The sequence below is a fragment of the Carassius auratus genome, chromosome 9, assembly GCF_003368295.1.
Source record: "Carassius auratus strain Wakin chromosome 9, ASM336829v1, whole genome shotgun sequence".
NCBI lineage: Eukaryota > Metazoa > Chordata > Actinopteri > Cypriniformes > Cyprinidae > Carassius > Carassius auratus.
Window position 1 is genome coordinate 1,466,581 of NC_039251.1, and position 27,658 is coordinate 1,494,238.

Below are 27,658 nucleotides of genomic sequence, written 5' to 3' on the forward strand. Positions count from 1 at the left end.
GTTTTTTACTGTATAAAATGCATTTACCCTTCGCTTTTAAATAGGGACCAATCACCAGTTTCTTTTTTTCTTTTTTTTAAATAAAGACATATCTAGTAATTTAACATGGGCGTTATTCTTTCTTCTCACCTAATAGATTTAAACTAATGTTTTTCATAGTTTAGTGTACAAATACTGTAGGTGAAAAAAAAAATTGTGTTGAGATTTGAATGCAGGCGGTGACTCACGAATCGGCGTAACTTGTGCGCACAGTTGACGCTCTCCAGTGCGACCCACACATTACAGTAAACACACTGCGCGTCTCTCTCCTCCATTGGCTTAGGTCTCGAGATGGATTTGACGTACCAGAGCAGCAGAGGCTAAAGCGGATAGCCAAACAAGAAGCGCAATATTTTTACTACAACTCAAAGCAATCATGCACAAGGGGTCGGAAACGGATCGCCGCGGGGGTGTCGATATCAAGGAGTAATATTTTCTCATTCTTCAAGTATCAGTTGTCGATGAACTTATAGCGAATATCAGGCGCTGGAAAGGGAAACAATAATAATCAAACGCCACTGAAGGAAGACAAACAAACAAGAAAAGCGTCTGCTCTCCCCTTTTCATCCATGCATGTATCAACATTAGAGGTTTAAACACCATGTCCTGCTCTGGCAACCTCATTTGGGATGTACGAAAACGCACTATTGGATGCACAGATCCATATACGGTCAGGACAAATTATTTAGGTAAGGAACTACGACTAATATCACACCGTTGCACTTGAAAATCAGAGACATGTTGACCAAGACTTTCTAGGTGACAGCTGTCATTTGAGCTTGTACACAGGGCAGGGACACTGGTTAAAGATCATATGACCTGTTACTCTAATGCTGATCTGTTTTCAGAACGACACATTATTGGTGTTATTGGTTACATTTTTACGGTGTTTAATTGGTTTACTTATTTTAATACAGAAAAAAACAGAAATGTCCAGCTGATTTGTATGGGAAGAGCTCCGAGTTAAATTGCATGAATAAATGGCATAAATTGTTGATTTTTTATTTATTTAAAGGGGTCATATGACATTGCTAAAAAACATTTTGTGTATTTGGTATAATGAAAACACATTATTTTCCTCGTACTGTACATCATTGTTGCTCCTCTATGCTGTGCCTTTCTGAAACGTGTTGATTTTTACAAAGCCCATCATTCTGAAAAGTGAAGTGTGCTCTGATTGGCCAGCTATTCAGTGTGTTGTGATTGGTTGAATACCTCAAGCATGTGACGGAAATGTTACGCCCCTTATAATACTGTGGTACCTGTGTCCCGGCACGACAAGACAAAAACAATAAAACCCATTATAAACGAGGCAGTTTTTGCATCCAGTGGGGACATAATTACTGATTATGATCGGAGAAATGACAAACACTACTCTACAATGCTCAGAACTCGCATTTGAATCATCATAGGCAAATTCTTTAAATATAAAAAATGTACTTACAGGCTGTGAGTCTGAAGCGCCAGACTGTCCTCGCAAAGTTGGAACTGCCTCACTTTATAGAACAACAGCCTTAAAGCACAGAAGTATTGTAGGCTACTCTGCAGGTTCAAAAAACTGTTCTGGAACAGTGTTGTACATACAACTTAATCACTGATTTCTTGTTGTGTTTTGGAAGGCAAAACTTTGTTAAAGTTATGTTAAAGTATTTGGAAGGCAAAACAAAGTAGTTTGCTTTCACAACTTAACACAAAGCATCACAAACAGCGGGCTTGAGAACGGTGCGGCTGGTGGATTCAATGAAGGAGCTTGTGGCAACCACATGTGATGACCCCGGCCTGGACTCCACTTCATCTACGGTGAAAGCCGATCAGGCGATCCACAGTGTGAAGTTGATGTGTTGTTTCCTCAGCGACCAGCACTGATCAGCTGAAGTGAAGACAAAGTGAATATATCATCCTCTTTTGGAAGGCCAAACAAAATAGTTTCACTCCCACAATGAAACACAACGTATCTCCTCAACATGGCGGCAAAACAATACTACAGCGAGAATAAAAGATACTCCTTCTTTTTTTGTGTGAACATTTGGGTGGTGCAAATCTTCCCACACATTGACGTTGACATGAGGGCGTGTTTAAATGAGACCTTTGTAGGGGGGCATGGACGAGTCTTAACTTTAATAAAGAATATCTCTTTTGTTTAGAGAGTTTAGTCTTTGCAACTGTACAGATCTTCTTCATTCAGATTCTCATGCACCAAGAGCTTGTAACAATCCAAAGAGAAGGAAAAATTGAAATCACATCATATGACTAATTTAAGGCTGGCAGCCTTATCACCCTGGAGCCCAAGACCAGTTTCCCACTGAAGCTAAGCAGGGCTGAGCTTGGTCAGTACCTGGATGGGAGACCTCCTGAGAAAACTAGGTTGCTGCTGGAAGAGGTGCTAGTGAGGCCAGCAGTGGGTGCTCACCCTGTGGTCTGTGTCAGTCCTAGCGCCCCCAGCGTAGTGATGGGGACACTATACTGTCAACAAGCACCGTCCTTCGGATGAGATGTTAAACCGAGGTCCTGACTCTCTGTGGTCATTAAAAATCCCAGGATGTCTTTCGAAAAGAGTAGAGGTATGACCTCGGCATCCTGGCTAAATTCGCCCATTGGCCTCTGACCATCATGGCCTTCTAACAATCCCCATATCTGCTGATTGGCTTCATCACTCTGTCTCCCCTCCACCAGTAAGCTGGTGTGTGGTGGGCGTTCTGGCGCACTATGGCTGCCGTCGCATCATCCAGGTGGATGCTGCACACTGGTGGTGGATGAGGAGATATACTGACTATGTAAAGCGCTTTGAGTGCCTAGAAAAGTGCTATATAAATGTAATGAATTATTAATTATTAAGGGGACGTACTACAGCTGAACTGGCTACAGTATTCTCCTTCCTTTTCTGCCTTGTGATTTTAACTGTTTAAACTTTTAAAATATGCAAACGATGCATATCTTATTAAATATGTTCAGTTGGATGTTATTTTCTAAGGGAAATAGACCCTACAGAAAATGTCACAAATGTTACTATTGTTTAATGCTATCAGTTTTTCACAAGTCCTTTATGTTCCAAAGGTAATGTTCCAAAATATATAAGCAAACATGATGTGCATATAAGTTATAATGAACTTTAAAAATAAAGTAAAAAAAAAAAAAAAAAAAAAAACACCGGCAACTAAGAACAATATAGTTTAAGTAGCAACATCTAAAAAAGAAGTATCTAGCGGTAAAAAGTAATTTTCATGCAAATTACCAAATTTTACCCTCCTGGTGTATTTGTAACTCTGTTATATAGCCCTCTGCAACATAACACTTGAGCTAAGAGACCTGAGAGAAGTGTCAGCCAGTCTTGGCAGACTTCAAAGCACGCTTATGTAATAGAATCCACCTAGTCTGACCCAAATATATATTTTAGATAAAACCAGTTTAGCTAATTTCTTCTCTGTAGCCTTAGAATTAAATGTGGAATTCTATGTGATCAATGGATTGTGCAATATGTTCAGTACTTAGTGTTTGTGAGCTGTTTTACCATGGATCTCACATTCAGATAGTGATGATAGCATATGGTTCAGAGTGTTCTGTATTTAGCTCTGCTCTCGTTCATGTTATACAGCCTGCCAATGCTAACGGTTTAGAAACGCATATGATATCAGCCAGAAAAACAACACAGAGTATCTCTGTTTTAAACATTTGTGAATGGACAAATGTTAAGCTTCTAGTTTACAAATTCTAACCCAGTCAAAAATCCTGTATTTTTGCATGAATTTCATTTTTTTTTTTCTGTGAGGTTGTACCATCAATTTATAGAGCAGTGTCATCTCAGGCTACTGCTGTTCTCCAGGCCCGCACCATTGAAAATGGTTGACCTAAGTTTGGCACTTGCTATTTGTAGCGCCTTATTACACAGGCTGAAAATACTGTCATGGAAAGATCAGACTTTTACCAACCACAACAAGATCTGCTTGTCAGGAATAGATACATAAATGCTATTAATTTGTCTTAAAGCAAACAGCATTGAATGTGACTTGGTATTTAAATAAATTAAAATAAATCTGTGGTAATTTATAAGAGATCAGATAAGCAAAAAACAAAACAAGAACCCAATCAGGGTGGTTGACATGGGTGGTATGTCAGGGTGGTATTACAACAGTGTATTACAGGGTGTTTTCCGTCTATGTACAGCGACTCAGCAAATGCAGGAGGTAATGAAATATGTTCTCGCAAGCAATGAAAATATCAGCAGGCATTAGCAATCATACCAGGCTTCTCAGCCACATAATATAGTTTAATGGTTTCTTCATTTACACCATAAATGAGATTTCAAACTTAGATTTGTGCCTATTATTCATAGAAAATATTGTATAGCTAAGCTCAGCTTTTATTGGATTGAAAATACAATAAAAAAATGACATTTTATAAGAATTTAAAATATAAACGTATGCATGTTATATAAATCTATTAATTTTAATTTACTATATACATTTCATATATTTTAAAATGTCATTTATTCCTGTGATGCAAAGATGAATTTTCGGCATCCATGACTCCAGTCTTCAGTGTCGCATGCTCCTTCAGAAATCATTCTAATATTATTATAATAAATGTTGAAAACAGTTGTGCTGCTGAATATTTATGTAGAAGCTGTGGTAAAAAAAATAATTTTTCTTTGTAAGCATTATAAAGAAGGATTTACGGTCACATCTAAATTTTCTTGTTAAATAAAAAGTATTCATTTCTTTAAAAAAACATCTTACTACAAGATGGGGAGAAACCTGTTTGTAAACAGTGAGTGGTACAGATATATTTGGTGATGCCAATGGCACAGAGAACTAAATTCAATGTGGGACATGTTAAATACTGTTCTTATTCTATGTAAATTAACAGACAATACAAATTATCTTGGAAGTGAAAACTGCCACAGTAAAATGTATACTTTTTTCTCTATAGGCAGAAGAGAGTTTGTACAACGACTGAAACTCGAAGCTGTTCTCAATGTGCACGATGGATGCGTAAGTCTTTCAAGTTTTTTTCTTTTCAATTGTAATGAAGTCTCTAGTTGTGTCTGATGCTCTTGCCCCTCAGCAGTCTTTTTTTGTTGCCTATTTTTTTTCTTGATAAATGTGCCTGTAGGAGAATGTGCCTGTCTGGGTTATAATGTCTCAGGGGCATCACTGCACTTCTATTTTGTGTGAGTGTTGTGTGTGCGTCTCTTTCTACCACTTATCAGTGGCTCCTGTTCTTTATCTGTCAGTGATTTTAAACTCAAAGGCTGATAGGCGCCAGGCAGCCATTGGGACATCATTTTGTCAGTGTTTTACTGCTGGGACATCAGAGATAGCCATGTACTCTACTTTAATTGCAAGCCTCTCAAATAAACACTCAAATGTAACCATCAACAGACTTCAATTTGTGTCAGTGAAAATGATTTTGGATTTTGCTATTATGGTGACGTCCTTCATACTGAGTATGGTAGTAATAGTTAAATGACCTTTGTGAGCATTTGTGACCTAAAGATGGGTAGAAACACAGCAGGGGAAACATTGCAGCACTTTAATATGGTCTACCAAGGGCTGATCACAATAATTAGATACAACACAGGACATCACTATCATTCAAATAGTTTAAGGTCAGTAAGATTTTTTTTTTTTTTAAATTTTTTTTAGAAAATAATGAATGCTTTTGTCCAGTTTCAAATACAGAGAGAAATCCTTTCTCTATTTTATACATTTTAAAATTACATTTTAAATTGTTACAAAATTTCACAATATTACTGTTTTTACTCAATTCTTGCTCAAATAAACGCAGCTTTGGTAAACTGGTAAGCATAAAAGTTGTTCCAATCCTGAACGAGTTGTCTTTCTTCTGTTGAGCTCAAAAGATGATATTTTGAAGAATGTTGGTTACAAAACAATTGATGATAGCAATCGATATCCATTTTTCTATACTATGAAAGTCAATGGCCACCATAAGCTGTTTGGTTACCAGCATTCTTTAAAAGGATCTTCGTTTGTGCCCAACAGAATAGAAGACAGAATTTTCATTTTTTAGTTATCTTTTCTTACAGACTTTTATATTAACATAAACAACAAAAAAAAAAATTATGACAATGAAAGGTTGCAGTTGTAGCATATAGATATTGTTTGCTATTGTTAGCTATTGTTCTAAATCTAACTTTCACTTTGTAGGAGCTAAATGTTGATTTATATTCCCATAAATTAAAGAAAAATATGTGTTTGTGTGACCATAAACTGCCTTTACAAACATATCAAATTCTGTCCTTAAAAAAACATGGAATTTGTGCTTTTATTGCTTTGAATAAAAACAGTTTGCTTATTGTGTTTGATCAGATGGCCTTCTTCTTTCACTCTTTTTGAGCTCTGTCAGTTGATGTGAAAAATCAGGACAAATGCACAGAAAACCTGCTGTGCATTTTTAACTGCACGAAAACTTAACCTAAAGGGTAACGTTTCAGGTTCCATTTTAGTCTCATTTAAAGCACACTCCCTGCGTTCACTAATGACACAGTTCAGGCTGATTTCAACACTTGTTATTTTAACATGCAATGCGATGCATCTTACTACATCTAACACAACCTAATTCCATCTCCCCACTACACAAAGCAGAGCCGTAAAGTGAAACGCTGAAGAGCAGAATGAGGGATAAATGCTTAATCCCTCCCAGTGATGTTATTTTAGAAAGGCAGAGATCAAAGGAAATGGAGCCTGTGTGATGAGGTTTGAGCTGCTCTAGAAAGAGGAGGAAAAGCGTGTATCAGCCTTGAGTTAATGAAATATTGATCGCTTGCTCTTAAAGGCACAGGCAGCACATACTAACTCAGTCCATTTCAGCTCTGAAACCTCAAAGCAGGATTTTATGTGATGGTTAAAATAATGATTAGTAGTTAAGGCTGGGCAAAAAATATGGATTTCTTGATTCTTATTTTTATGAAACTATTTTTCTTAAATCCTAAGATAAAAGAAAGACTAAAACATTCAGAAATTTGTATCCTGTATCATGTAATTGTGCAGTTAGTGTTTCAACCATAGAAAGATGTCATTGTAAAGCTTGAAATGAAACATTAAATTATGTAACGTCACATTTACCTCAGAAAAAAAAACTTGTTTAGTCAGGTAAAGAAATATAGAAAATTTGGCATGTAGCCTACTGTACCTGATATATATATATCCAGAATAATCGATATTGAATTGAATCTAATTGAATCGAAAATCGAAACGATTCGTGAAATTTTTGTCAAAAACCCAGCCCTATCAGTGGTGCTCTGTTGATGATGTCAACAAATAGAAATGACTTCTGTTGAACACAGGATAAAAGTTCTTCAGAATATCTCCTTTTGTGTTCAAAGAAAGAAATTGCATGGGTTTTTGAATCTATGATAACAGTGTTACATTCTGGTGAGCTATTTCTTTAAAGAAATTGATGCAGATATACTTAATTATGGCACAGTTTATTGAACAGAAGAAATGATCATTTTGTTTTAGGGGTAATCAACATTGTTGTTGATATAAGCTGGTGTTTATGTTTCTTCACAGGTCAACACCATATCTTGGAATGAGACAGGAGAATACATCTTATCAGGGTCTGATGACACTAACTTGGTTATCACAAACCCTTACGATAGAAAGGTAAAACAATGATACAAATGCTATATAATAAATGTTGATGCATTGAATTCTGGTCATGTTAAAATGTTAAAATGTTAAAGCTTGATTAAACCAACCCTGTGCAAATCAGGCCTATTGTTTTTTTTCTTATTCGGTTAAGTTAAAATTAATATGCTGTACTTTTGTCTTTAGGTCAAGACTACTATTCGTTCAGGACACCGGGCCAACGTATTCAGTGCAAAGTTCATGCCCCAAACTAATGATCAACAGATTGTGTCCTGCTCAGGAGATGGCATCATTTTCTACACACACACAGAGAAGAGCCAAGAAATCAACAGGCAGTGCCAGTTCACCTGTCACTATGGCACTGCTTATGAGGTACAATGTTATGTGAAGAGTGCATTGAGGAGGAAATAAAAGCCACAAAGAGGGAATGGAAACATTTGACATGTGGTGGGGTGGAGGTTGATTTCCTTTTTTTCTGTTTCTTTTTACAGATAATGACGGTGCCAAATGACCCATACACCTTCTTGTCCTGTGGAGAAGACGGTACAGTGAGGTGGTTTGACTTGCGGATGAAGACGAGCTGCACAAAAGAGGACTGTAAAGATGTAAGAAGGTTTTGAATGTGTAGTAGATGCATACATCATCAAACACTGTGTACCCAAAAGCTCAGCATGTTTCTTTTTGGTAGTGCTCTGGGGAGGAGCTGCTGGCTCCCCACCCAGACCGTCCAGTCTCACCATTACAGCTGGTGAATAACACTGGTGCAGAACCTGCACCTCAGACGCATTTATGAGGAAGCAGCATCCAACCTTGTTTTTTCAACCCACAGAGTGTGTGTGGTGAGGATGTTGTTAGCCTGAAGGCACAATTGCTTTCTGTTGCTATCAGAATGCATGATTGTGTGAGGCAGAGACAAGCACACTGCTTGTAAGTGCTGTTTGGAGCTCTGCTTGGGTTCTGCCAGGACTTCGGCTGTTGGAAAGGTTTAAAATACAGAATAGATGTGAAGCAGGATTTTGAACCGATTCATAATAAATAATAATAAATTAAATTAAATCATTTAATTGGATAGTTTGTTATCTAATGGCAAGGTTTTAACCGTTATTATTTGTGAAGATACTGCAAGGGGTCCTTGAGAAACTAGAATTATTATTTAATTTTTTTTATGTAATCATAATGGTATATACTTATACAATTCCTGATCTGATGCAGTAATGCACGTCACTTTCACTTTCACTTTTTTTTTATTTTTACTAATGCAGCCTTGGCAAGCCCAAAGGACTTTTTGAAAATGATTACCCTTTTGAACATTAGTGTACATTATTAATTATATTCCAAATGATACAGAAAAACAGGACTGCTCTTTCTATTTGACCTTTGTGTTTGATTCAGCAATGTTTATTTAAAGATTTCCTGATTCATAAGTTCCTATTCCCGTGTTTATTCCTCTTTTACTCTCCATGTCTTTGCCCACTTTCTCTTTTTCTCTGCTGTCCCTTTTTCAGGACATTTTGATTAATTGCCGGAGAGCCGCTACCTCAATATCCATTTGCCCCCTGGTCCCCTACTATCTTGCTGTGGGCTGTTCGGATAGCTCAGTGAGGATCTATGACAGAAGAATGCTGGGAACAAGAGCTACGGGTGAAAAATTATTCATGTTCATCGTTTCAGCCTTTTGTTCTTCTGTGTATCAGGTTCATGGAGGATCAAATATATGTCACCAGATTTAATGATCTTTTATATTTAGCATTTCGAGTCCGATCTGTGTCCTTTCTGTTTCGATTACTGCAATGAGAGGTCCTAAACTCTCAGAACTCTATGAAGCATTCTGTTCCTCCTTTAAACTAGAAAGAAGCTTAAATTTTTCAATGACTTTTTCAAATTTTCCTAAAAAAGGTTTTTCTATTTCACTAGGTAACTACACTGGCAGAGGGACGACCGGCATGTGTGTACGTTTTGCCCCAGCCCACCTGTCCACCAAGTCCTGCCGCGTCACCTCACTGTGTTACAGTGAAGATGGACAAGAAGTTCTGGTCAGTTACTCTTCTGACTACATCTACCTGTTTGACCCCAAAGATGACCAGGCCAGGGAGCTCAAGGGCCCTTCTGAAGAGCGGCGAGAGGAGGTAAGCAGATATCAGGAGGATCTTCACTGGCCATTTTTAAAGTAGGGTGTACCTGAAGTCATTTATTGTCAGAGCAGAGGTTGCATTGACCGAAATTATTATTTTTTTAAACATTGAGCATTTGCTTTACATCATTTAGTTAAAAATAGTTAAAAAGATTTACAGTGCCATTACGCTACAGATGTCCCGAGTTCGAATTCCAATTCGAGGACCTGTCTGATCTTTCCTATCATAAGGCAAAAATAAATCAATAAAATAAGATAAAAATACAGTATCTGGTTTATTGCATTTCCCTACTTCAGAAACGTTCTGTTAGTACAGGATGCTAATAGTGCTTAGAAGTGAAGAAAAGTGGAGAAAATAAATATTTAAGATTTAAAGCACCTTGTGAAAATATAGACAAAGAGAAAGATCTTAATGAGGATTTGTGTAGAGAAACAAGAGAATTCAAGTGTAGGCCAGTGGAATAATTCATGGGAAATGAATTAAATCAAATGACCAGATCTCTTGTCTCTTGTCATTTTCACATTGTGAGAGCAGAACAAAGAGGTAAAAATCTGCAACACTGCACTTGACAAGATTGCAACAGCTCTTGCCACAGAAATGATTGTGATATCAGTGTCACGTTAAAAATACCAAGCATTTCCATATTTAACCATAACATGGTTAACCTGAGGTTTGTTATAGATGCATTGACTTTTCATTTTATAAATCAAATGTTTTCATGCTGAATTAAAGGAATACATAGTTCACCCAAAAATGACAGTTTGCTGAAAATGCACTCTCCTTCAGGCCATTCAAGATGTAACTGAATTTGTTTCTTCTTTGAATCAGCAGAAGGAGAAATTTACCATTACATCACTTGCTCACCAATGGATCGTCTGCAGTGAATTAATCACAATAATCCACGAGTAATTCAAATGACTCCAGTCCATCAAAATAATCTTGTGAGGCAAAAAGCTGTGGGTTTGTAATAAACAAATCCATCATTAAGATGTTAAATCCATTGCTCTAGTCTAAAATGGCAGTCCATAATCCATAATAATGCTTCTTCCAGTGAAAAAGTCCATTCCCTGTTTTCCTCTCTCATCAAAATATTTGTTTAGAGCTGTTTTTACTTTAAAATGCCTGTGCCTTTTTACTCTCTTGATTCAGAAGAAACAGCGTTTTCACCGGAGAATGGAATATTATGGATATAGGACTCATTTTAGTTTTAAATTGTATAAATTATAGATTTCACTTGACAAGATGTTAATTGATGGACTAGAGTTATGTGGATTGTTGTGATGTTTTATCATTATGAAAGGCACCTAACAGCAAAGGATCCATTAGTGAGTGAGTGATGTAATGCTACATTTCTCCAAATCTGTTCTGATGAAGAAACCAACTCGTCTACATCTTGGATGGCCTGAGGGCTGATGTGAATTTTCATGGTAAACAAGCACTGTTTTAAAGTGAACTGTACTAGTATGTGAAAGCATGAGACCCATGCATCCTCTGAGTGCATGTACTTGACTACAGACACCATAGTGCTGCTTGTTCACTCTGAAGCATTCAGGCTATGTAACATATAATGAAATTGCAACCTTTTCTGGTTTCTTAATCACATAAGACCATATCCTGCTTTCGATTTGAATTCCATCATTTGTGCAGCCCTAATAGAAATGGAGCCAGACATCTGAAAGTCAAGAGCGACTGGTCTGGGGGCAAGTGTGTGCTGTTAGTCTGTTCATGCCTAAAGCAAAATCTAAATAAAGGACTTTTGAAGTTCCCTGCGCTCTTGTCTCATGCACTCTGTATAATCCTCAGCAGTGCTGCGCTTCAGTGGTGCAGTTTGAAAATAGTTTTTTAGAGGATGTCAGAGAGGATAGATCAAATGACAGTGATGTTATGGTTTAGGATGTGGATCACTGCTTGTTGCACTGCTCAGAGAAATTTCAATGTTAAGACTGATTCTAGCCAGGGAATACAAATATGCAATAGGGAATTTTATGTCTATATATTGATGTTTATTTTGTGAAATTGTACAGTAACACGGCATAATTACATGAACCTAAATACGTGTTCAAAGTACAATTCATTTATTTTATGTGTAAAACTTTTTTAATGAGGAAATGTATGACTGACTGCAACTTTAATGGAAAGAAAAAGCAAAGGAAGTTAGGCTTTGTGATTTTTACATCGTGTACTAACCAGGCATGATGCAACACGTTTCCAGCAACAATTATCTGTCACAATGTGTCACATTTTTAATACCAGTGAATACAATCACAGCCAATCCATGCAGATTATTTTTTAAAAATAAGTAAAAAATAAAATGTTCTCTTATGCTGCTCACTTATTTGGTCAAACATCAAAAATATGTATGTTTTAGTTTTGCATACATAAACAGTAAGCTCTTTAAGCTAAACTGCCGGGCCTATATTTTCCTTCTGTATTGGGACTATAGTGGTGAAATTTGCTGGGTCACCGCTTCAGTCCCTTCAGCTGTTGTACGGTGTGATCAGCTGTGTCCGGATCCCCCGCGATCAGATTCCTTTCCAAATAAAGGTGCAGACACAAGCAGCACACCACAGCTGAGACAGAAATAGGCCCCCAGTGCACAATGACTGCCAGCTAGAAAAAAGGAGCTCCTGTTGACTGCAATAAAGCTTTGCTATAGCACCAAGGTTTTACTCAACTCTTTTGAAATCAGTGCTCTAGAGCTAGAGCAATGTGAAATTGTTGAGGACTTAGTATGGTTTACTTGTATGTATGACATTCAAATTCATTGTTGGCAGCAGAGATATTAGAGAGGAGCCCTCTTAGGACCGCTATAGTTTAGCCTGTTCATTAGAATGAGGCCCATCCATCCAAATAAATGTTTCAAAGACCCTGCTGAGGAGATATTGTGAAGTAATGTACAACAACTACTGGTTAAATCAATCAAGAATTCAAATTTACATTTTAAATATTACTTTTTTTCAAAGAGCCAATCTGAGTACTGCAGGTTTTACTTAAAATAAATGGTGCTTTGATCTAAACCACAAGCACCTTAACAGGCATGTGTCCTTTCCAGCCTCTTAACCAAGTAAAAAAAGAATAGCATTTTATCCCTCCATGTGAAGTGGAGAGAAGCTGCAGTGCTCATTATTAGATTATTTATAGAATGAACACATTGGTCTCTGATGTGCTTTGTTTGGTCTAATGTGGCTGTGTTAGAGCCGGTGCTTGGCTTGTTAATGCACACTAGCACCCAAAATAGAGTGTCCTGACTGACTGAGATGGTAAAAGTGTGAGAGCGAGGCACGTGGCAAAGTGGCCTCAATAGTTAATCCCATCAACATCCCAAGGTCTTTCACTTTTTCATCTTTTTTCAGACCAGTGACCCCCTCATTGGATACGGAAACCACTTGATATTGTGTCAGATTGAGTTTTGATTTTTAAAGGGATAGTTCAGCCGAAAATAAAAACTGAACTCATTATCTACTTGCCTTCTTCAGTGGAAAACAAAATAAAATATTTTGCAAAAAACAAACAAACAAACAAACAAGGAAAATCAATGGAGTGCAATGTTGTTTGGACTCCACTGACTTTAAAAATACATTCATTACATTACATTACTTTCTGAAGCTAAAGCCATTTTAACTTGGGTGGCACAAAGAGATAGATCACTTTGCATTGTACAGTAGCCTCTTTTACCATGGGTTAAAATATTTGTTGGTTATACTTCCTGCAAACATGCTGGTCTAGATGATTCTACAGTGATGTCAAGTCTCAGGGTAGAGAGTGTTATTTTTAGGGCGTGTGAGAGGTTTTGACTGTGACTGACAGCTTGTTGATGTGTGTTCCCGCAGCTGAGGCAGCCCCCAGTCAAGCGCTTGCGTCTGAGAGGCGACTGGTCGGACACAGGGCCACGAGCTCGGCCTGAGAGCGAGAGGGAGCGTGATGGTAAGTTGAGAACTTGCAGGCACAAATGCTGGTGTCACAAATACTGAACACACAGCAGCACGGATGGTACATATACACAGGCGAATAAACACTGAGGGCTCTGTTTACAAACAGGCTTATTGGGTGACTTCAGATTAATGCATCAGGAATAGATCCACAGATATGTGTGTTCTTCTACTTGTCAGAAATCACAAATCATTGATCGATTTTGTTTTTTTAAAATGTATTTTATTTTATTTTTGACTAGCGGATGTTGTATAAAGCAGCTTATTTTTATATGATAATCAGCACTTCCTAGTCTAGCTTAATGCTGCAGTAGGGAACTTTTGTAAATATATATTTTTTACATATTTGTTAAACCTGTCATTATGTCCTGACAGTAGAATATGAGACAGATAATCTGTGAAAAAATCAAGCTCCTCTGGCTCCTCCCAGTGGTCCTATTGCCATTTGCAGAAAGCCATCCGCTCCCGGTAAAAAACAACCAATCAGAGCTGTGGTCCGTAACTTTGTTTGTGTTCAAAATGTAGAAAAATGTCTATAATGAGCGAGTACACCATGAATCCATTTTCCAAACCGTGTTTTTGGCTTGTCCTGAATCACTAGGGTGCACCTATAATAAGTGTTTATATTCGTACTATTTTAGATTGCTTCGAGGGTACCGCGGCAGAGTAACCCAGTACCTTTGTGATTCTTCATAGACATAAACAGAGAGAAGTAGTTCCGGTTACGATGTTCTTCCGCAAGACGCAAGCAGTTGTGTTTATTAACCGCTAGAGCGTCAAAAGTTCCCTACCGCAGCTTTAACTCTGTAACTAATAAATTATATGAGACCTGAAAAGTGTAACCCATCCCACACTGTTTATTATACCTATTAGCAGCATTTCATAGTCAATCCAAAATTTTGGTTTTATTTTATTTATTAGTACTTTCTACTTAGCTACACCCCATCAAAAAGATCTGTTATACTTTAAACTGTATTAAAATGTTAAACCATCAAGGCATTGGCTACCATAGTTGTTTACTACAAATCATTTGCACATCCACTTCAGCTCCAGCTGTCTCCTCCATGAACAGGGCTGTTGTCCACACTGGCATTCTCCTCCATGTTTTTAACGAGCTGAGGCCTGCGGTCTCTAGTGTCTCTCAATACATCTTTAGTTTGTCTAAGGGGAACTTGTTAGCTTTTCACAGGGGTTTAGTCCAGAGCCTGCTTTACTTCACTACTTCCTGACATATTGCAGCTTGCTCTTGATTGTAAACAGAAGGCTTCCAATGCTTCTGCTTTCTGTGAGTGGAATGATTTAGGTTCTGATTTGCTTTGATATTGATCATAAAGAATTCTTTGTCTTTGTAGGAGAACAGAGTCCAAATGTATCGCTAATGCAGAGGATGTCGGACATGTTGTCACGCTGGTTTGAAGAGGCTAGTGAGGCCCAGAGCAGCAGAGCACGTCCTCAAACTCGCCCCAGAGGTAAAACAGCCTTGGTCCACACTGAAAATACACACTATGAATATACTGATATATTCTTCAGTTCTTTGCAAAGTTCTCTTTTGTTCTTTGATTTTGGATAGAAAGAATTTCCATATACGTAAGCAGCAGTGGAAGCCCATTGCACCACTGAAAAAAAAGGTTATTGTGACTTTATCTTACAATTCTGAATTTTTACTTGCAATTGCGAGTTTCCATCTCGCAATTATGAGATGCAGATTTTTTCTCAGAATTGTGAGATATACATTTTCAATTGTGAGTTATAAAGTGAGAATTGCGAGATATAATCTTGCAATTCTGACTTTTTTTTCAAAATTGAGATATAAACTTGCAATTGTGAGTTATAAATTTAGAATTGTGAGATATAAACTTGCGATTCTGACTTTTTCTCAGAATTGCATGATATGAATTTGCAGTTGCAAGTTAAATAGTCAGTATTGTATGATTTATACAATAAATATGATTATACAATAAAGCACAACTTGATTATAAACTCGCAAATTTGAGAAAAAATTAAGAATTGTACTATTTAAAAGTAATTGCGTGTCAGATTTAAAAGTAATTGCGTGTCAGAATTGCGAGTCAGAATTGCGTGTTCGTATTAGGACAGTTCTGAGAAAAAATGTCTGAATTGCTAGATGTTAACTTGCAATTGCTGGGAAAAAGTCAGAATTGTGAGATAAAAACTGGCAATTACCTTTTTTTTTATTTCTTTCATTCAGTCGAAGAAACAGGCTTCCATAGTATGCTGTTTACGGACATACCGACAAACATAACATAAAATGGAGACCTCTCAATAAAAAAATAGCATCTGGTCATAGGTATATGGATATGTTTGCACAAGCTCCGTAATTCAGCATTCCAGTCAAGTCAAGTAAAGTCAAGTCACGTTTATTTCTGTAACTTTTTATAGATTGCTTTAAAGCATTCCGTTTACTGCGTTAAATATAAAAAAACAGTCAGTGTTTCTTTCAGTAAGAATTACAACTTCAATATTTTACCATACTTTACAATAAAGCAGCTATCCATTGTGTCTAAGTTTTGAAATGTGTCTGACGTTGACGTGGAAATGTTCTCTGGTTGATTTCTTCTGTTCAGTCTGTCAAAGTAGGCAGAACCCCAGGGCACACCCCTATGTATTGTTATAATATAAATAATATAAATCTTCATGGACCAATGGTAGTTTGAAAATGTTAACAAACTTTTCTGGAAACTTTGCTCTGGCAAGCTGTTTCGAAATCCAAACAAACTTTCTTTGGACCTGATTTTGTTTTGCAATGACAACACACCAGATCGTTCTTCTATTTATCTTGAAGCATATAGGGGCCTTAAAAGCTCTTCCATGTGACTTACATTTGCATTGCACAATGCATTGAACGTTATGGAGGCAATTTCATATTCGATCCTCTTTGTCAGTAAACATCAACTAATGAATGGTTCAATGAAGCATGTATCACATTCTGTAATTAAATGTCCTCTATTAAAAAAAAAAAAAAACTCCATGAATTCAAAATTTACTCTTAAATGTTAAGCTCAAGGTTTGATGATTTGTCTCCAGGTACGGCTGCTCGACCAGAAGGAACATCTGCAACCTCAGAAACAAACACTCAGGCACAAGAGCCCAGTGAGGTCTCCGCTGAAGGTGCGATGGAGGTGGTGACACCCTCGTCTGATCCTCCACCTCCACCTGCTGCTCCTCCTGCACCTCCAGAGCCCCTCCCCAAGTCTATCTCCTCAGGCTCCTCCTCCTCAGGCTCCTCCTCCACTGTGACAGCTCCTGCCCCCTCCAGCTCGTCCTCCGTGGAGAGCGCTGCTTCCTCCTCTCTCCTCACATCCCCAGACACAGAGCAGAGGAGCCAGGATGAAGTTACGTCCACTTCCTCAGCCACACCCACTCCTTCAGCCACACCCACCCCATCTAGAGAGGCAGCTTTATCTGGTAAGTCTGTCACAATTGGCAAAATACTGACCAGTGAATTCATCTTTAATATGAGACAATGGCAATGTTTACATGCACATAATGTTCCATTTAAAGTCCATATTTACGTTTTAATCTATTTTAAGAATAGATATTTACATGCTTTACAGCTATTATAAAAAGGAGTTTTGTCTGTTCAAAAGTTTGAGGTCAGTAAGATTTTGTTTAAAAGAAATTAATACTTTTATTCAGCAAGGATGCAATTAGTTGATTAAAAGTGACAGTAAAGATATTTATAATGTTACAGAGGTTTATATGTAAAATGAATACTTCTTTTTGAATGTCCTGTTCATCAAAGTATCTTGAAAAATATGTATCTCAGTTTCCAGAAGAATATTAAACAGCACAGCTGTCTTCAACAATTATAAGACAATAATAATAAGAAATGTTTGAATGATTTCTGAAGGATCATGTGGCACTGAAGACTGCAGTAATGGCTGCTTCAGTTTTTACATCATATTTTCAAATATATTTAAATATAAAACAATTATTTAATTTTAAATAATATTTTCCAATATAATTGTTTGTAAAAACCAAACTAGTGGCTTAATTCGGATCATATGATCCTATTCCAGTAGTAATCCGAATTGTCTTGTGCATGTAAATACAGTCATTGTATCTCTCCTCCATAAAGACGATGTGCTTATAATGAACTTTCAAATCGAAATCATTTCATTCAATTTATGTAATTGGTCCATTTATCATGTCTGCTTGCTATACATCTCCCAACCATCCAACTTTATGTATTTTCTTTTTTTTATGACCTATGTGTTGACTCATTTGTCTTAAGGTGGGGTTTATTTTTTGAACATTGTGTGCTGTTAGGGCCTGCATCAACAATCTCATTAACAGAGGCAGGATGTTACATGTAGTGTCTTTTGTCTTATTTTTTATCGAATGATAAATCCCTCCTTTTTGCTCATCATGCCATTGCAGGCATTTCTGTTCATGCCCCTAGAACATGTGTGGACGTGTGAGTGTAACGAACGCTTTTGTTATTTTTTATGACGGGTGATGAAACCCTGCAGTCTTGTCTGACATCACTCAGCCTACAGCTTCAATCTTTAATTTGCTCTTTTACCCAGCATTCCTCCTCATCTATGATTTGCCTCTCTTCTTTTCCCCCATCCCATCAATTTTCCCATCTTGCTCTTCTCTCTCCCTCTGACCCCACATTGTCAGAATATGGTCCTCACAGGCTGCCGGTAAGTTTAGTGTGTAGACGTTTGCAGAGGCTGCTTCTCCTGTCTGACCCCCCAGGACAGGGCAGACGCTCAGTCCCTGCTGTACCCGAGACCTCCAGCACAGAGAGTTCAGCCCAACAGGCTGCTGCTTCTGACGCAGGGCCCCCTGCAGGTTACCATCTCTTCCCTGCCTGCATCCCTGCTCTCCTTTAACCTCCTGACCCCTCTAGCTGCCTGTCTCATGGCTGTACTGGTTTGCTGCTGCACCTCTGGCTATGGAGTGTGTTCCTTTCCCCCTCTGCCACACAGACGCGCACACATCTAACCGCTGGTCATTCACGCTCACATTCACCAACAGCAGAGCTCTGCTCCAAAACCTAGTGAGCTGCCCACCTAGGTGACATTTTTAGACATCACAGATACACACCTGACTCAAAAGCTGTCCAAAGTTATGATGCCGTGTAATGTACTCCGCTTTGGTCAAAATATTAGACAGTATTACACATATACTATTATGAAATATTATCGCTATTTAACATTAGAAATTTTGAAATAATTTTTACATGCAGATTTTGGTCAAGAAACATTATTATTATGAGCATTGAAAACAGTTGTTCTACTTAATTTGTGGAAAACATGATGCATTTATTCAAAATAACAGCATTAATTTCAAGTAGAATTTTGGTAACAATGCAAAAATCTTTACTGTTACTTTTTATCAATTTAATGTGTCCTTTGTTTTAAGGAAAACAGTCTTCTGAACACTTCTAAATCTTGCACTGACTTTTTTGGATAAACTGACTTTATGGAAAAGTGTCCACATCGAATGCACCTTGATTTAGGACAGGGCTTTAGAAGTTAGCTGCCTGTGTAGTCAGTAAGTGAGGTAGCTTACTAGATCTTGGAAAAGAGCTCAGATGTCAAACGTGTGCATATACTGCCATCTGTTGATTGATTCACCTGAAATGCAATCACACAAATAAAGATGGTTTGTACTGTTTGATGTTGGCAGTTTTTTAGTCTCCAATTTAAGCCTTAAATATTGATCCACGTTTAACTAGTTCTTTTCATACCTTCTCTTGTTGCACTTCACTCTGCAATGTTCCGCAAAATACTTCTTAATGCTATCAGTGAGTGGGACCTGCTCACTTATTTTAGACATATATGAAATGATTAGACAAAAACTGAATGTATTTGTTGTCTATGAAACAGGCACTTCAGTAAAAGTTAATTTTATTCCATAGCCCAAGTGTACGCAGTGTATTTTCTGTGCTTAAAGCATTACACTATTAGTTCAGCAACATCCTGACGTCACATCTCTGGTTATTCGCAAACACTTTCCAGAAATAAATGACTTCTGGTTGCTTTGTCGCTGAAAGGCACTGTCAGCGTAGGTAACTCCTGAACTACAGATTGCCTTATGACTTGTTTATTCTGCCTGATAGTGAACAGCTTACTCAATCTGTAACCCTTGGCTTTGTGTTTTTAACTGAGAATTAAGCCTCCTAGACTCATCTTTACAGAGTTTGGGGCTTTTCAGTTTGTTGTGGGAAGTTTTTTTTCCCTGCCTGTGCTGCAGTGTGTTTCCTGAGGATTTAGTTCTGCACTTAAATGTTTGTACTTGCTCTGTTGTTGCTTCAGTTTTTCAGGATGTCTTATTTTTGTTTCAGATTCTCCCTCATCTGTGGTAAACAAACAGCTTGGATCCATGACTCTGGATGAGGAGCAGGGTGCGTCTTCTCCTCTTTTTTTCTTTTCCTTTTGCTCATTTTCATACAATCCTTTGCATTTGAGCTCTGTACATTACTGATTGAAGCAGCTCTTGTCCTCGGTCACCATAAGAAGACTCTTCAGATGTGCCTCTGGGTAAACAGAAAAACTTCAGAAAGATACAGAGGATTTCTGTCAATCATTTTCAGTCAACTGACATACTTTTTCTCCCCTCCTCTGGGGCCGAGTTCATATCAAGCTCATCTTTCAAATAATGTCCTGAACTAAGAGACACATGTTTATTTCCCCTCACTCTCTACTTAATGAGTTCACCCTCCGTCAAGTCAAGTCACCTTTATTTATATAGCGCTTTAAACAAAATACATTGCGTCAAAGCAACTGAACAACATTCATTAGGAAAACAGTGTGTCAATAATGCAAAATGATAGTTAAAGGCAGTTCATCATTGAATTCAGTTATGTCATCTCTGTTCAGTTTAAATAGTGTCTGTGCATTTATTTGCAATCAAGTCAATGATATCGCTGTAGATGAAGTGACCCCAGTCTGTGTGACTGATGTGGGCTTGCAACATCAACATTTAGCTTAAAGGGGTCATATCACATTTTTTCATTGACCTTTTGAAGCATTTATTGTTATAAAAACATTCTGAAAAATACTAGTAATGACAGAACTTCCGTCTCAGTTAAACTAAGCTAGAAAAATGAACTGTTCTGGATTTTAAAAGTCTCTTATGCTTACCAAGACCAAAACAGTAATATTTTGAAACATTATTACAACTCAAAATTAACTTTTCTGTTTTAATACACTCTAAAATGTAATATATTTGTTTAGGTGACAGCTGAATTTTCAGCAGTCATTACTCCAGGGTCACATAATCCTTCAGAAATCATTCTAATACACTGATTTGAAACACAAACTAAGTGTTTTTATTATTATTATTATTATTATAAATTAAATTGTTTATAACACAATGTTTCATGTTCCTTGATTGACATTCATAAAAAGAGTATGATATTACTTCTTTAAAATGACTTTGCTATTTTTGATTTGGAATATGTAATGTTTCCTGAAAACCAAGGAAGCACCAAATTCTGGAGATATTTCTTCTTTACGGCTGCCATCTTTTCTCCATGTCCATACTGGTGCCTGTATTTTTCCCCTTCAGAACAATAAACCTTAAATTGCGAATTCTCTTTGCTTTGGGTTAACTGCTCGCAATTGTTGAACTTGAACTAAACTATAATCAACATTTTTGTAGCCTGGGGTCTATCTGTTTAGCTCACTTTGCCACATAATTTTTTGTCTACACTAGGCACTGTTTGCCACAATATAAATAACAGTGAAACTGCATGGTTCTCAGTAGCACAGAAAGATTTATATGCTGTTATGCTCCTTTATTTAGAATGTTATTGTAAACATTACCAAAAAAAAAAAAAATTCTCAGGGAAATCTGAGCATCTGAAACTGCCATTCTGAAACAAGGTATTTCTCAGTACTACCGAAACTGCAATACTGGTGCATGATAATTACATTCTAATATTTCAGAAAAGCTGCTTCTATGATTAACTGTGGAGTTGTGACAAATGTAATTTCTAAAAGCTCAGTTTCACATCCCACATGTCCTCTGTCTTCCCTCCAGGAGGTGCAGAAGCAGCAGGACATGTAATCAGTGATCAGAGTACAGGTGTAAGTAAAGCTTCCCCAGACACTGTAGAAACTGTGCCATCCACATCAGCGCCTTCAGTTGGCACCAGCGGCGGGAGCAGCAGGACTCCTCCAGAACCTGTCCTCAGTCTGCACTACAGCACTGAAGGCACCACCACTAGCACCATCAAACTGGACTTCACTGATGAGTGGTGAGTGACCAGAGAATCAGCCTTGACCTCAGCACACAAATCACTCCCACAATCCTCTAAAGGTGAGCATTGGTCTCAAACTCAATTCCTGGAGGTCCTCAGCTCTGCACAGTTTAGCTCCAACCCTAATCAAACACACCGGATCCAGCTAATCAAGGTGTTCAGGATTGCTAGAATCTTCCAAGCAGTTGTGATTTGGATCTGGTTGCAGCTAAACTCTGCAGAGCTGTGGCCCTCCAGGAATTGAGTCTGAGACCACTGCTCTAAAGAATCCTGCTATAGAAGACCTCAGTCATCCTCAAATCTGGCTTGCGAGATCCAGAGTTTAGCTCTAACCCTAATCAAACACACTTGAATTTGCTAATAAATGTCTTCAGGATCATTAGAAAATCACAGGTAGGTTTGTTTAATTAGAGTTGGAGCTAAACTCTGCAGGAAAGTGGATCTTGCGAGCCAGATTTGAGGATCATTGAAATACCTAGCTTAAAAAATAATGTTCCACAAAATAATGCAATGAAATGCCTATCTGTTTTTTTTTTGTTTTTTTTAAGGCTTCAACTAGTGTGATCCGATTCACAAGCAAATTACTCTAAAGAACTGGTTCTTTTAATGAATCACTCATAAAGGCACGCAAATTTACAGTATATAATTTTAATCCATTAATTAAAAACTAAAATGAAATTATTTTTAGTCATGTTTAACCCCAAAAGTTTCTGCATTTGAAGTATACATTTTTCATGTTTTCTCAGATCAATACACAGTGTTGCTGTTGACAAAAACCTAAAATTAAAAGCCATTTTTGTTAATTGAATGAAAGCTGAAATAAAACAAATATTAGTTGAAATAACTTTTACATTATTATTATTTTTTTTTTTTTTTTGAATGTTGCCATGGCAATTAAAATAAGTTGAAGTATTAACATTTTTAAAAACTGAAAAATAAATGATAAATGTAAATTTTAACTAAAAGGGAAAAATCTAAATTAATCTGAAAAAAAGCTGAAACAAAATAAAATTAAATACTAGATGAAAAAATAAATAAATGTGAAAAATAAGATATATTTTGCCTTTGCAAGTAATACTAAAATGATTGAAACTAAAGTAACAAGAAAGCTAAACAGGAATATTTAACAAAAATGAATAAAAATGGCAAAAGTACATTTACAAAATGACTAAAACTAAAACTGAAAATATAAAGATTATAATATATTATGTTATTGTAATTATTATAATAATAAAATCATTATAATTATAATATAATTCAAAATATTAATAAATACTATAATACTACATAAATAAAACTCGGATATGTCAGATGTCAAGTTCGTGATCTGAAATTCACTTCGGCTGCTTTCCTTCTTTATTTAATTGTGAGTAATTATTTTTAAGAATGCCTTTTCTTTTTTGTAAGAACAAATCACTAACTCTAACTCTTTTTCACTATGTACAGGAGCAGTCCAACGTCCAGTGCCAAATGCAGCAGTGGAGGACATAAGGTTGGGGAGGTGGGTGAGGAGGAGCCCACAGGTCAAACCTCGGGGCAAAGTGAGTCGACAACCACATGGCCATTGCTACAGAATTTGCGTTATGTGACTTATTTTTGGAGGTTATCTTACATTTTCTTTCATAAACAGGTTCAAGCTCAGCCTCAGGGAGTCAACCCACACCCAATGGGGGCAAAACTGCAGACGGTGGCACGGAGAAGGCCTCCATCAGCTCTCAAAACAGCACGCCACTGGTGGCACCACCAGAGGGGCTGTCAACCGAAGACGCGGCTCGTCCCAGCGCTCCATCGGAGGAGCTCCAGGCTGCTGGTTCGGCGGAGCTGAGCGAACAGTGCAGGAGGAGCGAGGCCGCTGGAACGGGCGCCCAGGGTTCAACTCAACAATCCCGCAATCAGGACTCTGATGACAGTGACGATGACCCCATCCTTATCCCTTCAGCCAGGTACAGAGGAGGGCAGGGACAGAGGTATGGACTCTCGTCATGTCAAGATGTTTAATGATGCAAATCGTCACAATGTGTGGGCAAATTAAATGACTGACGTGAAGTCCCATAAAACATGACAACATGAGTTTATGCTAAACCGTGTTTATCTTTTGGACAGTCATAAGTAAAATGCTCCTCTTCTCATTAGATTTAATTACAGAGGATCAGCTGTAGGTGATAGGATGATAAGGTACTGTAATGTTTCTGAGGTAGCCTCTTATATAATCTAATTGCAAGGGGTGCAGATTTGATTCACTTTTTATTAACCTGATATTAATTTTGTGTGGCTGTGTAAAATATGCAATGTGTGTTACGTGTATCACAAAGTGTGTGATTTAATAGTTCATATTAACTTTATTTCTGCCTGAGAGTGTGCAATATGTTTGCATAAGGACCGTTTGGTTAGTTACTAACCACGTCAACTAATTTCATGCATGAATTTACAAGTGACCTTAGGTATAATTGTTTGGAGTTCAAAAACCATATTCAGATTTAAAAAGTATTAATTTCTTAAAAATTTCTCTAAAATGTTTACAGATCATTTAAAAGAAAGCTGAGCTTCTACGGCTCTCTGCAGGCATCAATGATTCATCAGCTTCACTCAATAAACATTTTGTTCTCTTAAAGATACAAATACAGCTATAAGTCACAGTGTAATTCCATGAAGTATCAGCTATTGACTATTATCAGCTATTAAATGAAAAATCAAAAACACATCATTTTATGAATTTAACATGCACATAAAAGTAATGCTGTTACTGTTGTGTCATGAAAGGAGAAGCTCCATCTACATTTTCTGCCGAAAAAAAAAAAATTTCAGATCTAGTGTTATCTTGCACAGTCCTGTAAGACTTTGTAAAACGGTTTAAGCTTGTGAAAATTTGACCATACTGGACTAATATTATGTTGAGCTGGAATGTGTTTTGAAGTTGTAGTGCATAAATGATTTTTCATGAGGATTGCTCTGTTTTTCATAGACGCTCCGCCGCGGCTCGGATCCAGGAGCTGTTCCGCAGGAGAAAAGAACGGCGAGAGATGGAAGAGAGTGAGACTCAGAATATCAGGAGACCCTCTGTCAAGATGATGTACAAGGGCCACCGTAACTCCAGGACCATGGTACGCTGTCTGTTTATTGTCTCATGCATACTGTACACAAAATCCAACTTTCTGTCACTTCTTATTAGCTTATTAGTATAACATATGAACAATTGTGTAAAAAACATTAACACAGATGTTTCACTTTAATGACCTGACTGTTCGTGCAGATTAAAGAGTCGTGCTTCTGGGGGAATAACTTTGTGATGAGTGGCTCGGATTGTGGCCATATCTTCATCTGGGACAGACACACAGGAGAGCACCTGATGCTGCTGGAGGCCGACAACCATGTGGTCAACTGCCTACAGCCTCACCCTTATGACCCCAGTGAGCAAAGAAATACCTGAAAACAATAGATAGAGACCCGTTTGGATCACAGCATTTGGCTTGATGTGTTTTTTTTTTTTAACAGTTCTTGCTTCATCTGGAATTGACTATAACATCAAGCTGTGGTCGCCTTTAGAACAGTCAACGTCTTTTAACAGAGTCCTTGCTGAAGAGGTATGGACAGGGTTTTCTGCTTAATTCTGTGAAGAATGTCCTGTTTTGAGATGTAATTGAATCCCCACTAGATGGCACAAGAGCTCCCAAGTATTGTGGTTGTCTAAGCCTAAGGAGCTGTGTCTGTTTTTATAGAGGAAAATACATAAAATAGAGGCGTTTTGAGGAAGGCAGTTGTATTGGTGTTTCTGTGCCGTTGGTACAGGATTAAAGTGTTGGCAAACGTGGATCTAATTTCCTGAGTTGTTTCTGTACTGTAGGTGATTGCACGTAATGAGTTAATGCTGGAAGAGACGAGGAACACCATCACCGTCCCTGCTTCCTTCATGCTTCGAATGCTGGCATCATTAAATCACATCAGAACAGGTGAACTTCCCCATGTCCCTTTCTTAACTCACTGACTGTATACACACAGTGACATCCAACAGAGTACAAAGTGAAAATTTAAAGGTGCTTCAAATTTATCTGGTGGTTAAAATAGGTATTGCAGTCCAAAATATTGGAGAGGATTTTTTTCACCTGGCCCCTGCTCCTCAGACTTGACATACACACGCAGGTTGCCAGATGAACGAAACCAACAGGAATAAGCACACTTGATGACGAATAAAATGAAATACACTGTGTTTTCCGCCAATTGGCAACCTGGGGTGCAAAATTGCAACTGGGTAAACTGGCAGTGGGTGGGTTTCACAAACCAAAACAGACCGACATTCCGGCCGGGATGCACATTTTTGAAGGAGAGTATAAAAACATGGACGTAGTATCCGTGACGTCACCTGTAGTTTTCAGAAGAGTGCTTTTGAAGCTCAAAGTGGGCGGAGCGGGCCGTCGCCATCTTGGCAGCGCGTCACTCCCGGATCATCGAAAATGGGTAAAAAGGTGGGAGCAGGTTGCTGAAGCCAGGCCCACCTATAGCTCGACTGGAGTGTCAGCTGCCAATCCAACTGTCACTCAACTGTCCACGCCCTTAATTATGCAGAACTTTAAGGCTTAATATAATTTAAAAGGATGAGTTATAAAAAAAATTAAAAAAATTCACCCACTCACAGTTGTCATCAAGGGGAAATTAGCTATATAGACCAATATAGATTTTTTGTACTAGGCTGTAAACATGTTTTTTTTTTTTTTCTGCTGTAAAGTTGGCTATTTTAACACTACCTTTTGAAGCCAGTCGATGAATTGCAGATTTAGTCACTTCTTTGTTGGCTTCAAGAGAGATTGGGATGTTGCCGCTTGAGAAAATATTGAGATATTTTCTTAAATATCTGCAAACATTTAATGGTATTTCCATGCTTTAGTAGAATCAAAAACCTACATACAGCACCTTTGAGATAAATAATATTTAGCAATGATATTTACACTTCTTTTTTTAACTGACCAGCATTTGTCACTGGATACTTACTCCAGCATTTGGTTTTACTACCTTGAACAGGTGTCTAAATCTTTCTTCCTCTTCCCTTCTTTTATCCTCAGACCGTGTGGAGGGTGATCGTTCGGAAGGCTCCGGACAAGAGAACGAGGATGAACAGTAGCCCTTCTGCTACAAACGAGTGTTTTTTTTTTTTGCTACAGTGCACTTGAGCATTTGAGATTTGTACAAGTTACAAAATAGAGTATTTCCATGTTAGTTCTGTTTTTGGCATTATTTTTTAATGAGACTTTTCGTACTAATTACTCTATATGAGAGTAAACTGCATCTGGGGAGTTCATGCAAACAAGATGATACGCAAGAAATTTAAAGATGTGGCTAAACGGCTGGTGCTTGAGAGTATTTAAGTGCAATATTAATTTGTTAAACAGTTGAGCTTGGAACGGTGTTAAGTGTGAAACTTTATTGTAGCCTCAAATGAAGAACTCTGATGTTTGTATACCAGGAATTATGCATGTCAAACATGAGAAAATGTGTTCTCTTAGTCTTTACCATTGTTGGCTCTTTTTTCTTCTTTTTTTTTTGTCATTACATTTGTCATTGCATTGCACAGGGATCTTCTGCCTAACCCCAATCACAGGTACTAGCAATATTTGATTATCCAAACCAGCCATTATACATTGTTACACTGCAGAATGTTTATAAAAGTTTATTAAAATGAGAACCATTTTTGACTCGGTCTATACATAAAACCCACTGCTG

At 37.6% G+C, this 27,658-nt stretch overlaps 1 protein-coding gene across 1 annotated transcript; it reads left to right on the forward strand.

The window, feature by feature from the left end:
* The first annotated feature begins 162 nt into the window (after positions 1-162).
* On the forward strand, positions 163-27,630 carry LOC113108160 (DDB1- and CUL4-associated factor 6-like). The gene is made up of 21 exons (XM_026271010.1): positions 163-728; positions 4,966-5,027; positions 7,569-7,661; positions 7,833-8,018; positions 8,138-8,251; positions 9,152-9,287; positions 9,561-9,772; positions 13,609-13,702; positions 15,060-15,176; positions 16,753-17,133; positions 18,355-18,528; positions 20,027-20,086; positions 21,727-21,943; positions 23,393-23,487; positions 23,577-23,889; positions 24,080-24,121; positions 24,909-25,047; positions 25,197-25,353; positions 25,439-25,527; positions 25,788-25,893; positions 27,001-27,630. The coding sequence occupies exons 1-21, from the start codon at positions 641-643 to the stop codon at positions 27,057-27,059; spliced, it is 2,934 nt and encodes a 977-aa protein (XP_026126795.1). The 5' UTR covers positions 163-640; the 3' UTR covers positions 27,060-27,630.
* Positions 27,631-27,658: the final 28 nt, after the last annotated feature.

What these genes read in the sequence shown, in the direction of transcription:
- LOC113108160 (XM_026271010.1), top strand. Translation starts at nt 641, where the DNA reads ATGTCCTGCTCTGGCAACCTCATTTGGGATGTACGAAAACGCACTATT. An exon ending in CTGAAGAGCGGCGAGAGGAG is followed by an intron (nt 9,773 to 13,608) that starts GTAAGCAGATAT and finishes GTGTTCCCGCAG; the next exon opens with CTGAGGCAGCCCCCAGTCAA. An exon ending in GTAGGTGATAGGATGATAAG is followed by an intron (nt 24,122 to 24,908) that starts GTACTGTAATGT and finishes TGTTTTTCATAG; the next exon opens with ACGCTCCGCCGCGGCTCGGA.